Below are 21,428 nucleotides of genomic sequence, written 5' to 3' on the forward strand. Positions count from 1 at the left end.
GACATAGTATTAAACTTCTCCTTTTTTTGTTTTTAAACGTATCTCAGATTATTTAGATTTTTTTTGTAAAAAAGGAGTTGGTATTAAGTACTCACAGTACTTTCCATTTAGGTTCATTTGGTTGGTCCATTTTAGATCAGTTTTGCAAAAAGTCTTTGTGGGATCAGCCTTTGGGCTGCAGAACATAAGGAAATTCAATAAAGTTAACTGAATTGGTCTAGATTGAATTAATGGAATTATTTCGGGAGAATATTGAATATTGGGAATTGTACTTTTGGAATATACTGACATTTGGAATTGAGAGGAATTGAATTGACTCTGAATTCAAAGGTTTGATGCTGAATTTGAATTGAATTTATGAAATTTACCAGGAGAGGGAATTTAATTAGTGGAATTTAATTAGTGGAATTAACTGGTGAATCGTGCTCTGGGGTGATTTATGATTAACTATGCCCTGTGAGAACACTGTTAATCTGTATCTCATGTAACAGGTGTCACACTGCTGCAAACCGTATTGTTTACTCTGACTCCAAGCTCACTCGAGTCTTGAACCTGTGTCCTCCGTATTGCCAACACGTGACAGTCACTGAAATACCCAATGGAAACCAGCTATGTCACCAAAAAGCTAGGAATTTGATGGCTGGGTGGGGGTATTTCAACTAGAGGAGTGAGTTTATCACCTTTTCAAGTCGGTTGCACTCACCCCTCTAAATGCACAACATCACAGCGACCCTAGCCATTGAGCTGAGCACAACTGTGGATTCGGGTCACGGCACCAATGTAACAGGCATTACGCTACTGCAAACAGTATTGCTTCCTTACAAGTCTGGAACCTGTGTCCTCTGTGTTGCCAACATACGTGACCGTCACTGAAACCAGCTGGTTTGGAAACCAGCTACGCCAATGAAAAGCTTGCAATTCAGGTGGGGGGTATTTCAACTTGAGGAGTGAGTTTCTCACCTTATCAAATCAGGTTAAAAAACATTTATAGCTGATGAAATGACACTTAAATGTAAAACCATGACAATTTACTATCCTCGTCTCCAGGCTCTGATCAGCCAACTTCTCAGAGCCTGGTTCGAACCCTTTAAAATGACACACATGAACCTTCCGGAGAGCCAATCATGATGTCACAGAGGTGGAGTTACAAATAGAAAAAGGTAGAAAAATGTACTCAATTATAGTCTGGTTTCACAAGACTAATAACTCATTTATTTTTAATTGAAAGACATGATACCTTAATGTAAAGTTTAGGCATAGTTACCTTTGAAACAACAAAAATACATATCTAAATGGGTTGGTTGACACATCTATTCAGAGACTTAATCAAAGGTATTATTTCAGCCAGATAGTTCAGTAATTCAACAACTCAGACATTTTCTCCCTCTTGTCTTGTCTGGAGTATGAGCTAGCCGGTGATTAGCGACATTGCCAATGATGCCAAAACAAAGTTTTAGGCATCGCCAAGAAACATAAAGACTAACTTGCTAAATCAAGGGAACAAAATACATTTGAGAATTTATGTTATTATATAGAAATCTTGTATTTATAAGAGAGTATTTCAGAAACCAAATAGAGGACATTCAATAGAGCACGAAAAGCGGGCCACCTTATCTGTTGAGTAAAGATAGTTGAGTTCCTGCCTTGACGATTGTATTAGTTGCCTCACTCAACTGTCTCTTGCAAATCTCGCCCCAACTTCTTCTTAATTTGATGGGCCATTCCTTGTGATGGACATGGAAAAGAAGTAGGCTTGACCTCCACTGTATTTAGAGATGTGTAGAGATACATTGAAATGTGCTTGAGCCAATGCATCATATCCACAAGAAAATAACTGGTTTGAAACTGTGCAACCATTGCAAATAAGGTTGTACAATGACACACCAGGGTTGAATTCAGAAACATTCATAAGAGCATTTATAAAGCATAAATAACTGAGCACCTAAGTGTAAGTTCATTATTTGGGAAGCACCAATCAGCTATCAAACAATTTAAAGTAATATTTGTTATATTTATATTTAATATTTTTATATTTCTTATTTATATTTTATAGAAAATAATTCTCATTGAAAGCAATGTCCATGGAGACATATCCATCTTGTTTATTTCATGTTGCTGAAATGTCAGCATGTTATATTTTCTCGCCAGAACTGAGTTTTCTTGAGCGGTGATGTCAGGCTGATTTCTCCCAAAGCTCCAAAAGAGTGTGAGATATCGCGATGTCCAGCACTGATAATAATCTTTACTATATAACAATTTGTGACGTCAGGAATCGTTTGGCTATAAAAACGTAAAACAAGGCGACGTTCTTCGAAGCGTCAAAACCTTTGAGTGACAATATTTTGTAATTAACTTATGTATGAAATGTACTCTATGAAAGTCAAGAATTACCCCGCTGGCCATACTGACAATTTGAAAATGTGCATATGCTACGTATTGTAATAGCGCTAAACATGTGCATATCATTTTAAACAAACTAAAAGTGAAATAGGCATGTAAAGGCCAGTGTCCTAAATGGACGTTATTCATCATGTGATCTCATTCCTTGATGGCTGCTGATTTATTAGGGCCATTTAGCACTATTTTAAAGCTAAAATCTAAATACTGGCCCTTTAAAGATACAATCTGCATGATTGTAAAAACATGTCTTACTCCATCATAAGCCAAAATAGGTTGTTTTACTTTGTTTACAATGTAATTTTAATCTCAAGGACTGTCATTCCTTGCATCCACAGCACCATAATGCATTATAAAACTTCATAAATAGATCCTGTGTGATTATTAGCCATTATGAGTCAGTTGGTGTCTCAGAGAGAGACATAAAATATTATGAATGTGATTATAAAACATGATTTAAACATGTTATAAATGCTTATAACAAGTAATAGCTTATTATATCAGTTAATATCATATTATATTTATGTTATCCCATGTACATATATTCTTATTCAGATTCTGTGCCCAGTGTGCCCATTGCAGATGAGTTGTTACCTTGATTGGCCCACCTGCGGTCTCCACCCCTCAGATGAACTACAGGGCTACAGTAGACACATGTAAAGTTGAGTGTCAGTAATTCTCTGCTGGGAAGACATTGTTGGTGTGGGTTTTCTTTCTGTTGATCATATCTGAACTATTCCCATTCCCCATTCCACATGATAGTGCATTTAGAGTATTTTAAAACACACACACACACACACACACACACACACACACACACACACACACACAACAGACACACACACACACACAACAGACACAAACGCATTCACGCACGCACGTGCGCGTGCACAGGGTAGAGTGGTCCTGTAGCTTAGCAACAAGCTGCTGTAATTACTGTGACAGAAATACATTAGTATGCCTGCACTGAAACAATGGTCCTGAGCCACTCTCTCTCCTGTTGGACTTGTATACTCTATAATCATCACCTGTGCATTCCCCTCATCATTCTGGATGCTTCCTTCAATACAAATGAGATTGGCGGTGTGGTCAATACAGATAGAAGCCCCTCTCTCACACACACACACACACAGACACACACACAGTACTGAACCATCACATATATATCTGTAGGTGTCATTGTGCGATGCAACCTCTTTTGTAAATGCCTGGTCAGTGGTCCCCTTTATGACTGCGCCAACGACGGCTCAACAAGAAAATGCCTATGCCTTCTCAACCTCACCTCACATGACATGTGATTTGTTTTCTCTACCCCGATCACTCCCTTCCACCTCTCTCTGCTACTGTCTCCTCCACGCACGCATGCATGCACGCACGCACACACACATACACACATACACACACACACACACACACACACACACACACACACACACACACATACACACACACACACACACACAGACACACACACACAAGCATGTGCATACACACAGAAGGAACCCCCCCCTCCTCACACACATACAAAAAGGATGTAAGGTGTTGTAGCCTAGCAACAAGCAAGGTAATTACCGTGACAGAGTAGTTGCTGGCATGCCATGTAGCGTGTGGAGAAAACAGCTGATCTGATTCGTGCTGAGGGGGAAGGAGAAGATGTTTCCACAGCATGCTACAGCAGATGTCTATGTAAGCCCCTGTTTCGCTCGTTGGAGGAACAATTGATTGATTTTGTGGGACAAATGATTTGTGTAATCGGTAATGACATTTTACAGGCTTGTATATAAGAAATGGGAAAGTCTTTCTCTTCACTATTTTGCACTTGGCAAAAGAATAAGGAGATGTATGGAATTTCAGGCCTTGTGTTATGTTTAAGGGGGTGGAGGGGTATCGTGCAATTGCTGGTGATGTCTTGTAAACTAGTTTCACAGTGTATTCGCACATGTTCAAACAGAAAAGTGAGATGGCGTGAAAAGACAGTGTATACATTGCGCTTGCCCTTGCTGTATTGTTATTCCGCTGTAGTTACTCTTACCTGGTGTAAGTCCTATGTAATGTGATACGTAGGCTCAATTTATTATTTATTATTATCTGTTAGATTAAAGAAAGCTTTTAAAAACACAACTTGACATTTTACGGTTCAGCTAGTGGCGTAAAATGCTTGCACTGTATATTCGGTGCTGGAAGCCCATCCAAATGTGTAATGCTTTCTCCTTTTACTTCCTGTTTACAGGGCCTGTGACGAGAAGAGGAGGAAGTGAGGTGATAGTACCACAGGAAACAAGGGGCTCAGAGCAACATGGGGCGATGCGGACTGAAGTGCTCCGGTTCCATGTGAGCTCAAAAGGAGAGGCAACCACGAGGACGAACGAAAGGGCAGCTGGAGGAGGAGGAGGAGAGGGAGGAGGAGGAAGAGTGGCTTTGGGGAGAAAAGAGGGCGTGCCACAGGAGGAGGAGCCAACGGCATGGCCAACGGCAACGAGAGCAGCGATGGGCCCGCCGGCCCCCTGGCGGCAGTGGTGGCCACCACGGGAGGAATGGTGGCCGGGGGCCCCTCCTCAGCCGTGTCCACCTACATCAAACTGGTCTTACTGGGGCTGATCATCTTCATCAGCCTGGTGGGTAACCTGGTGGTCTCCCTGCTGGTCCTGAGGGATCGCGCCCTGCACAAGGCTCCCTACTACTTCCTCCTGGACCTGTGCCTGGCCGACACCATCCGCTCAGCCGTCTGCTTCCCCTTCGTGCTGGTGTCCATCAAGAACGGCTCGGCCTGGACCTACAGCGTGCTCAGCTGCAAGGTGGTGGCCTTCATGGCCGTGCTCTTCTGCTTCCACGCCGCCTTCATGCTCTTCTGTATCAGCGTGACACGCTACATGGCCATCGCCCACCACCGCTTCTACTCCAAGCGCATGACCTTCTGGACGTGCGTGGCGGTGGTGTGCATGGTGTGGACGCTCTCGGTGGCAATGGCCTTCCCCCCCGTCTTCGACGTAGGCACCTACAAGTTCATCCGCGAGGAGGATCAGTGCATCTTCGAGCACCGCTACTTCAAGGCCAACGACACGCTGGGCTTCATGCTGATGCTGGCCGTGCTGATCCTGGCCACGCACGTGGTCTACATGAAGCTGCTCCTCTTTGAGTACAAGCACCGCAAGATGAAGCCCGTCCAGATGGTGCCGGCGATCAGCCAAAACTGGACCTTCCACGGGCCTGGTGCCACCGGCCAGGCGGCAGCCAACTGGATTGCGGGCTTCGGCCGGGGCCCCATGCCGCCCACCCTGCTGGGCATCCGGCAAAACTTGCACAACCAGAACCGGCGCCTGCTGGGCATGGAGGAGTTCAAGGCAGAGAAGCAGCTGGGCAGGATGTTCTATGTGATCACCCTGTTTTTCCTGGTGCTCTGGTCACCCTACATAGTGGCCTGCTATTGGCGGGTGTTCGTCAAGGCGTGCACGATACCGCACCGGTACCTCTCCACCACGGTGTGGATGAGCTTCGCCCAGGCCGGGGTCAACCCCATCGTCTGCTTCTTCCTCAACAAGGACCTGAAGAAGGGGCTGCTGGCTCACCTGCCAGCCTACTGTAGGACTAAACCTCATCTGCCCCGAGAGCCTTACTGTGTCATGTGAAGAGAGCCAGAGGTTTTTACCTTGGGAGGGTGTGGTATGGGTAGAGGCGGAGTTAGGGACAAGGGAGGCATGTTTGAGTTGTTGTGGCCTTTGATTCAGTGCAAGATGCTTTAAAAAGGGGTGGGAATGGCTGACATACAAGGGTGAGAAACTGAGTTGTGATGCGTTTTGGTTTCTCCTGGTCCAAGGAGAGGTGAGGCCTTTCAAGCTTGTATGAGGTGTTCTAAATTCTTAAAAAATCTGATTGGGGGAGGGTTACACACAGCAGAGGCATGCTAGTGCTGTGGTGTGGAAACCAAGATAACAATGATCATAATGACTCCAAATGTTGTTGGTCTAAGTATTTTAGGGTTAATGGTACAGGTACTATTTCATCACTGTATTATGAAACCAAAAACAACTTTGACTCTCGCTATTAGACACAGTATTATTTGAGATTGGATGAAGTCAAGTGCTAACTGCCATAATCACTCAAGTGAGGTTCTTCAAATACATTTATGTAATACATTGTTGCGATCTGAAAACAAATGTGCGTCATTTCGGAGGGGTGAAAACGATCTTCTCCACACAGGAAGAAAAGGAGAATGAACCGACAACTAAAGAATCAATCTCAGTGCATGTATGTATCCTTACTTTTAATGTGAAACAAATATGAGATTGATAAAACTATTGAAAATAGAATGCAAGGAGAGACAGTTTGTAAATGGGGGGAGGCTATGTGAAATGTAGGTGTTTCTAGGGCCTACTATTGTGAAAGAGATTGAAGTGAGGCTGACACATGGTTTCTGTAGGTTGAGGGATTGACCTGGCCGTATTGCTCACACCCTCCTCTGTTTTTTCACAAACAAAGTGTCAGATAGTCCTGTGAAGATGTTCTGAATGGCCAAGGAGGGTATATCACCTCTGCTTCTTACATCTGCTTGAATCAAAGGCATCAGTAACAGTAAAATTAATGGAAATTATGAGTTTTATAGCATTTTTGGGCACTCTGTTACCGTGAGTGGCTTTATTTAGTTTTTTCTTTGATTGGTTATTGTGTTTATTTATTTGTCCATCTTGATATATCTCAAAATGCTCCATAGGCCTACAGTCATTGTTACACATTGCACAACTATGACCCTTAAAAGATAACTTGGAGGATTTGATGAAGTTGATGAAGTTGGAAGCCAAAGCTGACAAAAAAGCTGTCATTTGGAAGGTATCATGGAGATATGTATGAACGTGTGTTATTCTATTCTAATTCGGTCAACACTTCAGATGAAGCAACTCTGGGATATGGGAAAAACATGCATTTAACAAAAGCTGCCATTTAGAATATTTCCATCCGTGTGTGTTATCTTGAGTATTGAACAGAAAGGGCCAGAACTGAGCAGAGGAATTCTGAAATATTGTGCAGACAGTTGCTAAATGCATGTTTAGATTAAAAAGTTGTGTTATCCTGTGATTTCTCATCTGTGCCCTGATCCACGCTAAATCTGCTGAGGCCACAAGACACTGAGAGCAGAAAAGCAGTATGTTCTCAACAACACTTTTAAAGATGTCCCTGTTAGACCAAATCATAAATTGGCAGATAAAAAATATGTTATTGCTAATTCCGGCTTTGCTAATTGCTAATGCGGCAGGTGGTATTGTTCGAGATGGTGGAACTTTGGAAATCACTTCATTCATCAGGAAATGCTGTGTGGCTTCCATAAAATGCCAGCTTTTTCTGATCATGGTTTACTTTTTTTAAGGGGGACATTTTTAACTCCAGAGCAACTTTTAGAGTGTCTAAGTATGATGAAAATGAAATAATAGCAGACACGACCATGTGCAGAATCCAGATCTCAGCAAAGTTCTGTGGAGGTTTGTTATTTTCCTCCCGCAAAGTTTCAGGAAGTGAAATAGCAAATGGGCTGGACTTGATAGTGATACATTTTTTTAGGTTTCATATAGTAGCGAACCTCAGAGACAGAAATGGGTTACTGACCGCCTGGCAACTGAACTGACTTGTATTACCTTTCTGCAAGATAGGTCCCAAAATGTTGGAATGAAACATTCACGTAGCCACTATAAGCAACAAAATGACAGGTGATGAGGTGCACGTTGTTGTTTGGGCTGATAAACCAGAGCTACTGTAAATTGTATTTGGAGCAAGTATGCATAAATCCAGTTTTTCACATCTATCTAATGAAACATATAAAAATATTGTTGGAGTGGGCAAATTACCCATTTGATTTATTTTGATTGAAAAGTTGCTTGACTATATACTTTATATTTCATTTATAGACCTGCATATGCAGAAAACACATCCCCACATTTACAATCTTGATAATGGTTTGGGTCGTTATAAATGTATTTTAGGATGATACAAATTTTGAATTGAATTTTAGGTTATATGATGGCTTATGGACCAATCATTGTTGCTTTGAATGTGTGTACCACAATTAATGGAAATAATCAATAGAAAGTATTATTATTATAGTACTCCGTTCGTATAAGGCCCTCCAACTATACAATCCCACGATTAATTGCTCTGCCTATGTTGCAGAGTTTGTTTCGATGTGTGCAGACACACCTAAAGGAGACTTGAAAATACCAAAGTTGTCATAGCTAACGTCTTTGCCGATTTTGTGCCCATTTTGTCCATTTTGTGTGTTTTTTGCGGGAGGAAAATTGGGCTGATTGTCTTTAATGGAGTTTGGAGTTGTTAGTAAAGTTCCTAAAAAAAATTGCCAGAATGTTTAGATCATCAGAGAGAATCTTTGATGAGTAAGTTGATGGTATTGTCATCTCACATGGAAGTATTGGAGGGTTGGGGTTAAGGTGGGTTGGGGTTAAGGTGGGTTGGGGTTAAGGTGGGCTGGGGTTAAGGTGGGTTGGGGTTAAGGTGGGTTGGGGTTAAGGTGGGCTGGGGTTAAGGTGGGTTGGGGTTAAGGTGGGTTGGGGTTAAGGTGGGCTGGGGGAGGGGGCACATTTCCCCTTTTATATTTTTGCACACATCTTGAGGAATTGATGATCTGTGAATTGTTTTTTCTTAACATGATTTTGACTTGAAACAGAATGCTAACCAAGTATAGGCCAGGACACAGAGATTGTAATATCTATAAGTGAATGTTTCAAAGAGGTCTGGAAATATGTTTTCCCATTATGGGGGATAACTATGGTTTTTGGTTTTCTAATTGCTCCACTCTTCTCTGCTGTTGCAAAACAATAACAATGACAGAAACTAACAATAACAACAAGCATCAGAGAATTGAATTGTTAATCCTAATATCAGCGTTATGGCCTTACTCCGTAAAAAAAAAGTTTGGTATAACCAATGCAAGGAAGAGTTGACAGCTGTATGCCTCTATGTGTTTAAGTAATAAACATCAAAGGGATTATTCAAACCAATGGGGAAACACAACACTGTGTAATTATTGACTTCTGGAGGACTCATATCTCTCCCCCTTGCAACCTTAAAAACTCCAGTCAACAACTTTTAATGAAGATCGTAATTATGAAAAAAATACATTTGCCAAATTGTAACACCGGAATGTACAATTGTGTGCAAAGGACTGAAGAAACTTTAATCCAAAAACTGACAAGTAATGGAATTAATGACAGCCCTTCCTGGATTATTGTGGATTTCTTTGATAATTTTTTTGTTGTTGTTTTTTTTTCTCTTATCAGGGGAGGGGGGAGGGGAGGGAGGACCACTGTGGCGTTGTGTATTGATAAAAACAAGATTTGAAAAAAAGAAGTGTGAAATTTGGGGTTGGTGGTGGGGAGGGCAGGAGGGAGACGGGAAGTGATGTTTTTGATAAGCAGAAATGCCTGACAGTGCTTTTTTAGTTGCTTCAGGCAGACTATCTTTTGTAAATTAACTGTGACCTCTGTACTATTTAATGTGTATTATATGGACAATGGACTAACTTCGAATTGAGGGGGGATGGGGGTTCCTGATCATCATATTTTTACCATGCATGTGTGTGTGAGTGTTTATGTATGTAAGTATGAATGTGCGTATGTGTAGAGGATGGCTAGAGGGATGAAACTAAGAACATCTGGGGAAAAGGAATGGCCAGAAACACAATGCATTTTGAAAAATGTCACTCTTGCAAATGCTTATTCAGTATTTTTCATCCTCTGCCTGTTCCTCAGAGAATTGAATGTGCTAAAAACCAACAAGGTTCATTCAAAACATGAGATGATGACACAGTGTGTCTTAACTCATTCAACTTAAGAGCCTCGAGAGATATAACGTTTTATACATATCCAGTTCCTCTAAATTGGACTAGAGAGCCTACAATATCAATTGGGGTTTTGTTCTTGCTTACATGTATGGGAATATGACGTTTTAAATCAGTTTGAGATGACGGCTCTGTGTGAGTGGTTCTATTCACACAGCTACTATGATTATTGCACTCTTATTATTTTCCAATTGTGTCAGTGATTGTCAAAAATAAAGTACAGAATTATAGAAACGATTGAAGTTAATTGTAAATGAACAAGGGAATTGTGTCAGATAAAACAATGTTATATATGATCTTGGTTTGGGGTCTAATTTGAAAAACTAAAAATTCATGTTAGTTATATAACTAACATTTCAACTGTCTGTGTGTTTCTGCCTCTTGTGAGCAGTAATTTGGCTTTGTAAAAGCCCATTGTAGTCAAAAGCCAATTTGACATCTGAATATCTAACAGTATTTGATGATTCCTCATCTAAGTTCTCAGATTGTGGTACTACATGCACATTCGTGCTTGGGATTTGCAAGAAGCACTGTCACTGGAAATGTCCAGTTTATTTGCTGATACAGTATAATACAGTCTTCACAGTCAATTAAATACAAAATCCATGAAAACAATCAACATCTTTGAATAGTGGTCCTAACTCAGAGTCCCCGAACTGAAATGCATATTTTACTGATTTTACCCTTTAAACTGAACCCTGAAAAGTTCACAGAACAACTTGCAGCTGAATATCAAACATAAATATGAGAGGTTTGAAGGATACCTATGTAAATGTCTTTGGACCCCTAAATATCATGGAAGCAAGTCTAGATGGTGTGGATTCCATTTTTTTCTGTATTATTAAAAAAAATACTGGTTGAGCTGTTAAGCATGTCTCTGGCCATTTATGATTTTTTGTTGTTGGTTTTTGTAATGAAAAATAAATTTCCTTTGAAACTATTGAGAGATTGCATGAGTAAATGTAACAAATTCTTTACAGGTAGGAAGCACAGTAAGCAACTAAGGATGAAATTAAGAAATCACTTCTCTGTGTAAAATGACTTTATGTTCCTCTCTGCTACGGGATTGCATTCAAAAGTTTAATTAATGATAACAGTACAAGTGATATGCTGTAAAGAACAGACATATACTGTATATTGCTGAGTGATATTAACCCAATATAATTGTTGGATTTAAGTCCATTTAAGGTTTTTAGGCATACAAATTTGGCAAATGAGTGGGTGGAGGTTTACATTTGCAACATTTTCTGGGAAAATAGGGTTAGGGTTAGGTGTCATCCCACCTATCCCGCCCTCAACCGCCAAAGCAACAGAACAAGTATTCCACCTTAACTACATAACCATCTTATTACACAATTACACATTAAAACACATGATTTGGAGTAATAAATATAGAATGTGACTGTAAGCTAGTCCAAATGTTATATCGTGTTTTTAACGTGAATGTAAACACAGGAGATACCAGAATTCACAACCTGTATTGAAAACTAATTTCACATTTCATCTGCATGGGGTATCTAAATATAGATTCATATTGTTCATATCCTCTGTCTATGGTCGACATTCATTAAACAAAGCACAGGATATGCATAGTATTTTACACCTTATATTCTTCCTTATCCTAAAAGTAGTCTATGGGCGAAGAGAAACTGTAATCCATATTTGTTTAAATAGCCTCTACTAACTTTAGCTAATGTTACCTCTAAAAGAAACAAAAAACAAAAAAACAATGAGATTGATAGGGGCAGCTTGTCCAACTTTTAAATTGCACAGCCAAATCTCAAAGACTGTTTGATGTTAATTGGGAGTTATTTGGCCACAAATGTGAAACTTGGTCAAGCATTGTGTTCTGTAAGAGGTGGCTAAAGTTATTGGAAGTTAGTAGCAGGTATTTAAACAAATCTGAACCATGGATTACAGTTTCTCATTGCCCAAGACTACTTTCAAGGTAACCAACTGACTATAATACTGAACTAATCCTTTAACTGTTATCTGAGTGGGGTGGGTCTTGGCTAATCAAGATAGATAAAGTACCCTGTTAGCTACAAAGCTTCTGGGACACTTCAAGGACGTTCTTTCTCTTTTGACTGACAGCCCATAGTTTAAATGCCCTGTCAAGTAACTTAACTAGGTCACCCAGTCTCCAGAAGATCACCCAGCCACAGATTAGACTAACACTTGTCCTTAATCTGCCCAAGACGGGCACCCTGTAGTGCAGAAGAGAAGCCCATGTCCACCTCCAATATGTATTAACATAAGGCCATCCTTCCTCAGTCAGCTCTTTAGGTAACTTTAGGTTGTCAGTCAAACTTTGAAGAATGTGTGAAGCTTCACAGCGCATTTGATTTCAATTGATGCCATCCCAAATGCTATAGATGAAATAGACAAACAAGCATATGCACATTGATATCTTTCTCTTGATATGAAATTGATATTTCATGGATATTTTATAATGCCAGATGCTGATATCCTAAGGTTTGACTAGATAGATAGAAAATGTAATCTTCCCGTATTTGATTATGAGCTTGTTCTGTCATCATATGTGCAGTCAGACAAAAAAACTTCAAGTGATGATCGGACCATCTGAGGTATAGTTGTTTACATGATCATTTGTTGATCAGAAACAGAAAACAACACTGCAAGTCATCCCCATTCATAATCAACACCAAGTTCCCCCACATGGTTGTTTGATCCAGACACTGGCCATCTGTGTGTTCCGTTTCCTTAGCCTCCTGTGTTTCTGTGCCTGGTGTTTACCGACTCTGATCCTCCAGAAATCCACCCAATCCAATAACGGGGCCTCTCCAAGCAGACACCCAGGCCAGCTCTCCATGGGTCCCCGGTTATACTGGGCATCGGTGCAGAGGGGAGGAGTAGCAGACAAGGGAAGCTAGCGGCAACGTTAACCAGAACAGACTGCCTGACTGGAGGATTCAGGGTACTAGGATTGAATGATAACTCACAAGGAACAGCTCGAAATGAATGTTCTGTAAGGTGCCATGCCATGGAGGTTGAGGGGGCCGGGGGAGGTGGGGGAGGAAATGGAGCAGTCCTGTGCCATCCTGCCCTGCGCCAAGGCTACGATACACCTCCTACTCTCCCAGATGAAATCACTAGGCCACAGCCAGCTATGCTCTTGGCTCAAGGATATGTACTGTACCGTGGTCTTTTTAGTCATGGCTGCACATGCAAGCAATGGAAATTAAGCGGAGCTGGCTGTGGCCTAGTGATTTCATATTGGAGAGTGGGAGGTGAGAGCAGGTAGAGCAGAGGGGACAAGGACAGAGAGGAAGGAGCGTGTGTGTGTGTGTGTGTGTGTGTGTGTGTGTGTGTGTGTGTATAAGGTCTGTGGGCTGACATCCTTGTGAAGGTGAGATACAGAGAGAAACAGGCTAGTGCTCTTAGGCAAATACTGCAACCTTGTTGCTAGAAAAGAATGACTAAAGCATCTACACAAAATATAACTGTGGAGCGAGTGGTGTGTCACTTTTTTTTTTTTAAAGCTTTTGCAAATACAGTAGTTAATGTCACAGCAAGTATACATGTACTAGGTCTGTATTCTGGGTTGTATTGACAGTAAAACCACAGGAGATTTTTCAAGTCATAGAAAATAGACTTACAATAAATCATAAACAATCCCAGCAATACCACTGTGTGACAGTGAGCTTGAAAATATCAGCATGTCCAAATAGATATGGTTCGAAGAAGGGTTGAATGTAGATAGCAGTGTATTTTAATAGGACTCAGTTAAAGTCTTACAAATGTAATTGCACCATCTAGTGGTAGGTTGTCGTTTACATTAAATCAATTGAGTTTAAACCAAAACAGTGTCATGTATAAGTAGCAACAGTCCTGTCGAAACAAATTATAACTTTAAAGCCACTGCCAATATTTTCAGAAATTTCAAATAATGAAATTTACCCTTAGATTATGATATGATATGGCTTACCTTTTCATAACCAGAACAAGAATTGTTTGTTACTTAAGTTTTTGTCGTCCTAGGAGACTTTGCAAACAAATTATGTATATAGTAGCTTCACTCCAATGTTTATGTTTTGTTGGTGATCCGGGGTGCTGGAATCCCGGTGTGGGGTTTTAAGGGCTCTATCTGGCCTACATAGACGTTTCACTAATCATTTCTAAGCAAATGTCATGTTTTAGGAAGGGTGGCAAAAGGGTTATGCCACATATGGCAGAGGACCAAAAGTAGGTATTGTTTTCACTCTTTAGTATGAATTCGCATATAAATTATTTGTGAAGCATCTACGTATATAGGACTTAAATCTTTACGAAGACACAATAACACACTTATTTGGTAGTGATGCATCATGGTAATAAAAAAGACTGACCAGGAAAAATATTTATCTGATTAAAACTTTTATTTACAATATTTTTGCTCAATGGAAAACCTAAAATGATAAAAGTTACATTGATAAAACTGAACATGAATACAAAAATAAAACAGTACTCTAAATAAGAAAGAATAAAAAAAAACATTCACAACAATTTTGTTGACTTTGGCCCTCATATCGCTTGTTACTTTTCATGGACGGAGAAAATGACTTTTCAACTACACAAAGCACATGACCCACTTTTACAAAAAAAAAACGTTTTGGAATCAAATTGCAATTCAAAAATGAAACATTTACAGGGCGATAAGTTGGCTGATTCTAATCAATCAAAGCACCAATTTAAGATTTCACACAATTCATACACATTATTTCATAACACTTGCAAGTAGATGTGCCCTACTGAATCCTTTCAATGCAGACAAGTATACACAGTACACCTCATGGCATTTGATATGACAATGATGGAGCCTGAAGCTCCATGGAGCAATTACTGAGGAGAATAACTGGACATTTGGAGTCACTCGGTTCCACATAATTGATAGTTTGAGATTTTTAATGCAACTGAAAAAGAAAAACAAACAATACAGACATTGAGAAAATTGCAACCTCAACCGTGGGGTTGAACCCTTGACTTCTGTGGGTGTAACTCACACACAAATCTCCCATTGACATCAATGCAAGATTCACACAAAGCTTATGCATAGAGATCAAGTCAGGATTCAGCCCATAGTTTGGAAGTGTAGACACTTTTTAAACACCAAATTCACTTTTTCCAGCTCTAAAAGTTTTAGACAGTCCAGTAGGGCAATTTAAAAAATGTTTTGAACCAAATACTTGATAAGAAGGGAAGTTTAAAGGGTTTAATTAAACGTTACAAACTACAAAGTTACTCTATCAATTCTTATATGATTTACCCCATGGCATTCATTTGTGAATGCAGCTCTAAAATGTGAAAAGGTCAAAAAAAAAATTAAAAAAAAATAAAAAAAAATTCAGAAAAGAAAAATTCAGAAAAAGCTATACTTGATGTAGTTTCACTTGAACAATGGAACCAAAAAATTTAACAGTCCCAAAAATGCAAATTCAAAGCTAAATCAAGCAAACCTCATATTTTACCTCGGCCTGGAAAACCCACCCATGTATGTCCCATCATTCCCAGACAGAAAATGCCGTCTCTCTCTCTCTCTCTTCAAGCTCCAATGTCCTTTTCATAAACCAATTCAGAACAGGTATTTTCGACAGGTGTCTGACCCACACCTGCACTCCACGCGAATCCTCTTTTTGGGAGAGCTTGGAAGTCCCGCTAAACTGAAGTTTGAGTCCATTTTTGTGCTCTCTGCATCAACTGGATCAACTGCAAAAGACATGAGCCAAACTAAGCCAAGATGACAACTGCAGTAATATTAGGTATGTTACATTATGAGAAGCTTACACGCACAGACAACATATTTTTTAACTGCTGACCATATATACTGAAATCTATGCACTCACTGCAATGTAAGTCACTTTGGATAACTAACTGAACTAACCATATGTGATGTGATGCATGAAGCTAAACCAGATTTTGTGTTGAAATGTCTGATGCTTACACTCTCCGATGAATCAAATGATTGTAGAAATAAGTGTGGACCAATTCATGGTCATTGAAAACGTCTAATCTAAGCTAATAATCAAGAGCCTATGGGGGCAATTTAGGCAAGGAGGAAACAGGAGTTCCGATGTATCCAACATAAGCTTGTTGACGGATTCAACGGTCATGTGGGGGAAATGTTAGACAGTAGGAAAATGCTAGCAAGTCAAAGGGAACACACTTACTTTGCATCTTGTAGTCGAAAGTGAGCTCTTCACCTGCCCTGATGGAGCGTGTTGAAAATAAAGCTATTCTTGGGAGCCTCTCGTCGAGGTTGTCTATAAACACGTTGAACACTTGCAGATTGGGGTTGCACTGCAAAAAAATACATTTTAAGGTCAAAGCACATCTACAGCAAAGAGTTATGTCTTTCAGAACCACCGAGAAGTTGTGCTAGCTACCAGGAACCTGCATTTTCAAAACACAGGCCATCAGAAAATCCATGTTTTTACCCATTTCACCATTCCAATGTAGCAGAATACTTTGGGAAAGCTAATTAATAAAAACATTTAAGGATGAAGTTACTTTTATTAGGTTTCAGTTAGTTTTTTTTTTTAGGTTTGCAAAAGAATAATAAATCATCGCTTTAAAGGGGCCATGTCATCGTTCTGATGTTCATTTCCAAACATCCTTGGGTATCTAAAAAGTCACTGTCTGTATTTTTGTAAGAAAAGTCGTCACTTTTTTAAAATTATTATTTATTTATTTATTTTCTTTTTGCGTTTTTGTTTGACAGTTCATCTTCTGAGTCATTCTTTCATTGATATACGTGCTCTTTCCTAAGTTCAATGCTTACCAATTCTTTAACAGCTTACAGTGTCTCTTATGTGGATTTATGCAGCATTTCTGCCTACAGTTCGATGCTCCTGCATTTTTGGTGAATTACATTGGCACTAGTTTTCTAAAATTTCTAAATAGCAATTCTAGTAGGCTAATAAGTTAGTGAACAAGTCGTTTTTCTGGGCCTGAGTAGGAAAAGAAATTGAACGTGCACTTCCGTACTCTGTTCACAGTAGCATAGAATTATCTGTGGCATTTTGAATTACGTCCATTCTACCAGTATGCTTTTGTGTGTTTGAGGAGGGAGAACAGACATGCACAATATGTTGCTCACAAGGGAGGTATTGTTCAGGTTTTTTGGAAGGTACTGTAAACTCACACTGTGATTGACAAAGTGGGAGACGTTGCCTTGGTGAGCAGCGTCCACCGTGTAAACGTCTTCCACGTAGTCCAGATCAAATAGGTAGGTGGCGCCCTGTCTGTCATACATGTGACCTCTCTTCTCTGCCTCGTCCGATGTGATGATCTAGCAGAGAGAGACATGCACATAAACTTCAGCAACTCATCATACAAACACTCATGTAAACTGCACTAACATTCAACTCCATGTTAAGACGGTGAGCTAAACTTCTTTCTTTCACATTACCACTAGGGCTGGGTATTGTGTGTATATAGTGCTGGTTTAAAGACCTGATGACGACACTGTCAATGAATATTTATGAACTGGGAATGACCTTCCTTGGAAGACATGAGGAGCAGAGTGTGACAGAGGACGTTGCAACTCAAGTAACAGAAATACGTTCCTCCCCGCCCCCCTAAGTTATAATGAAAACCGATTAGGGTACCCATTGGGCTTGACATTTCTGTGTACCCCTCATGCAAACCCGTGGGCGTACGTACACATACCACACTTTGGGAAACACTGACCGAAAGCATTGACGTGATGTATATAGCATTCCACGCAATCATTTCTCGGTGGAAATCAGTTATCGGTATCTTGTATGTGTACAGTACCTGTGCAGGCATCTAGATAAGAGGCTCCAGGCCTACCTCCCCGACGTACTCCATGACGAAGGTGTTCTTCTTGATGTGTTTCAGCGTGCGCACCCCCCAGCCACGGCCGTTCTCGGTCTTGAAAATGCACAGGTCAAACTGGATCCCTTTCTGCACCACCCGGTTTGGGCAGTCGGGCCCACAGCAACAGCGCGAGTTACACTCGTAGATGGGTTCCCCCGCCCGGAGACGCACCTGGCCCCGGTCGTTGTAGGCCAGGCGGTGGAGGGAGGCCCCGGGGCAGCAGCCCATGAGCGGCTTGCTGAAGCAGTCCTTACATTCGCAGCCCACTGCCATTTCATCCAGCACAATGCCCTCGCCCACCTTGTAATTGTTGGTGTAGGTGAAGTCCCGGGGCGGGCCCTCCAGGTCCACCTCGTTCTGGACCAGGATACTGCCCGGGTGGTTGCGGGTCTTGTTCAGGTCGGCCTCCCAGCGCTGGAGCCTCAGGCGGAGCTTGGCTTTCTGCACCAGGACCGAGGCCACGTCCTTGTCCAGCCGTTTGGGGTTGTGCCGCCTCTTCAGCTGCCTCAGCTCCCGCTCCATGTCCTGGGAGAACTGCTTCATCAGTAGTGTGCATTTGAGGTTCTTCCTGGGCTCCCAGGTGTTGGCAGATTCGGGGTAGCCCTTCCATTTCACCAGGTAGAACTCCTGCTCCTAAGGCGTGACAAGAGGACATATAATGTGTGTTAGTGCGAGCAAGACTATTACATTTGGACAGTTAACCAACCCACTGGAAGAAATAGTCACCTGTTCGACAATAATAATGTGCAATCGGCAATGCTTATACTTTGTTGCAGTATGCATTACTCATGTTGTGCTTCAGATATTGTTATTAAACAAAACATATAGAGACCTATACAGTACACTGAACAACAGGGCTCCGAAGCATTTGTCAAAATGCCAGTTTAAAGTCGAAAATCTCTGGTCATTCTTCACACAAGGAATTTTTCAAATAGCTAATATAATAATTGTTTACATAGACTTACAGTTTCTTGAACGTCTTCTTTTCTGATCAACTACCATTTAGAAACTCCATCATAGAGAAACAGTTACCAACACCAAATGCTAGTAAGTAGAAACTGTATGTCTATATGTAACACAAAGCTTATATTATCCAATTGAAAAAAAATCCCTATGGGACAAATGACTGGGAGTTCTTTCCACTTAGAGAGGAAGCAAGCTTTAAGACAGAAGTTTCACAAACCACATTTTGACGGGGGCCTAGTTGTGAGAGATTTACCACAAGCTAAAATGTATCTGAGACTTCTCCTATTATGTCGTTTAATGTGTATCACACTTTCCACCCAAGGCAGTCACCCTTCTCATTTGTTTCCCTATACAAATGCATGGGTAATGCTGCATTGAAGCAATATATGTACATTGTTAAAACCACAATGACAGCTGAGGGGCACACTACTCCATCTTAGATTGCTGTACTGTTAACACCACCAACTTTTAATCAGAACCAGAAGGATGAGTAGTATTGGAGAAATCAGCCAGCTCAATCTGATCCAATCTGGCCTGACTGCCAGGATCATTCTAATACTGATGAACCGTTTTGAAATACTGTGCCTATAGGATTCAAAAGAAGTCATCCCCCAAATAAAAGCTCGTCACTGACCTTAGTCTTCTTGTAGTTGCAGAGGTACTCAACCTCAAAGTCACGAAAGTTATGCTTGTTCACCCGTAGATCTTTGCAGTAGAGCCTCTTTCGGCGGCAGACAGCCTGCAGGTCATCCCATGACAGCTTGCACGACACGCTACAACCTGCACAGTAGTAAACATGTAGTTTAGTTAACCATCGGACAATATAAAAGTGGTTAAGGCAATAACACAATTGCCACCCAATATAACCCAACAGGAAGTTAACTTATAAGACCAATTTTCCGCGTGGAAAAACAACTTTAGCATTGCTGAAGCCGTATATATATACATTTAGCAATATACATTTAGAACGACGAGCAACCTAACTTTGGGTTGTGTGTTTTGGCGCGTAAAGACGGTCATCACACAACCAGGTCTTGTATGCCTTTCGAAGTGATCAGAAAATCAAGAGAATCATGGATCATGGACGTATTCTGTATAAATATGACGACGGCTAACCTGTGCAAATCGTCAGCAGTTAGCATGGGAATCTGTTGCCATGTTATGTTCATTTCGACGACTCGCCACACATTCATGTTGCACCACTGAAAGTCAACAATGCCTGAGGCTGCGTGAAGAACCACGGGCTAAGTGAGCACTAATAGTCCAGTTGTCTACCCCCGTCCCCTCCCTCCCCCCAATAATGATGCCAACTTAAGCGTTTCATGACACACATGTCAACGATGAAATTGCATCAAGTGGAACATTAGCAACAGCAAAGAGCCACGATGAGCCTAAAACAGAACAAATAGATATCCGTTTACAAGAATCATACCTACCTTTCAAGTACTCTGCCATGTTTTCCGCGACGTGTTTTTGCACTCTCTTTGGTTTTCCGCACCGCCAAAAACTGGCGGAAGTTGATTGGAGGAGTAGTTTGAGGAAGTGACTGTTGCAATGTTGCTGATTGGTCACCAACCACATGAACGGTCTACAGCATTTTCCTCATAAAGGAGAACGAAAGACGCCATGACTGTTTGGGGAAGCAGAAACCAGTTGAAAAGGTTTCATAAGCGGGAATCTTAAATGGAGAAGAAAACATACAACAAAGATTTTGTTTTTGATACAATCATGACATAACTTTTATTGAGAACTTTGAAGTAAATGGTTGAACTTGTTGTTATACATTTTGTAATGACTAAGATTCAAAGGTGTTGGACAGGTATTGTTTTGTATAGATGTTTTAAGAGTTTCTACGGCCGAGGAAGTGTCCTTTCATTCGGAGATTGTTGTTTTAAAAGTCTGGACAACAATTTGAAATGTTATTCATATGCATAGAACATCAAAACAAGTCAAACGTGGACTTGTTGAGCGGTTTCCCCTTGAGGACACAAGTAACATCATACTGTAGAATCAGAGAAGAAAATCATGATAAAAACGAGCATAAGACTATAACTGAATACACCATGCAACAGTAACACCTTAAAGGAGCTACACATGAAATCTGGCTCCCCTGTGGCCACAAGTGGAAACTGCAATATTTATGTTAGCCTTGGTATCAGCTTAATCTTGTTCTCAGACACCTCCGGCCAAATGCTCGGAAGGTCTGCTGGATGTAACATTTCATCACCCATAGAATTCATCACTTCTAAGGTAGGAAAGACATGAAATTGACACTTCAAGCCAAAAAGTGAGGTCACTGGCATCATATCCAAGGTGTCTGCCACTGCCGATGTGCCCTTGAGCAAGGCACTTAACCCCTAACTGCCCCAGTAATACATTCCTAACA

At 40.9% G+C, this 21,428-nt stretch overlaps 2 protein-coding genes across 2 annotated transcripts; one reads left to right on the forward strand and one right to left on the reverse strand.

The window, feature by feature from the left end:
• Positions 1-4,749: 4,749 nt before the first annotated feature.
• On the forward strand, positions 4,750-6,023 carry gpr173 (G protein-coupled receptor 173; the record flags this gene model as incomplete). The annotated part of the gene is made up of 1 exon (XM_083675824.1): positions 4,750-6,023. Exon 1 carries the CDS (start codon positions 4,860-4,862, stop codon positions 6,021-6,023), a length of 1,164 nt encoding a protein of 387 aa, XP_083531950.1. The 5' UTR covers positions 4,750-4,859.
• An 8,570-nt stretch (positions 6,024-14,593) lies between these two features.
• suv39h1a (SUV39H1 histone lysine methyltransferase a) lies at positions 14,594-20,530 on the reverse strand. Its single transcript, XM_083675460.1, has 6 exons — positions 20,479-20,530; positions 19,677-19,822; positions 18,050-18,709; positions 17,379-17,525; positions 16,405-16,534; positions 14,594-15,943 (listed from the first exon to the last, which is right to left on the reverse strand). Exons 1-6 carry the CDS (start codon positions 20,495-20,497, stop codon positions 15,810-15,812), a joined length of 1,236 nt encoding a protein of 411 aa, XP_083531586.1. The 5' UTR covers positions 20,498-20,530; the 3' UTR covers positions 14,594-15,809.
• Between the last annotated feature and the right edge of the window lie 898 nt (positions 20,531-21,428).

The sequence above is a fragment of the Argentina silus genome (assembly GCF_951799395.1).
Source record: "Argentina silus genome assembly, chromosome: 8".
NCBI lineage: Eukaryota > Metazoa > Chordata > Actinopteri > Argentiniformes > Argentinidae > Argentina > Argentina silus.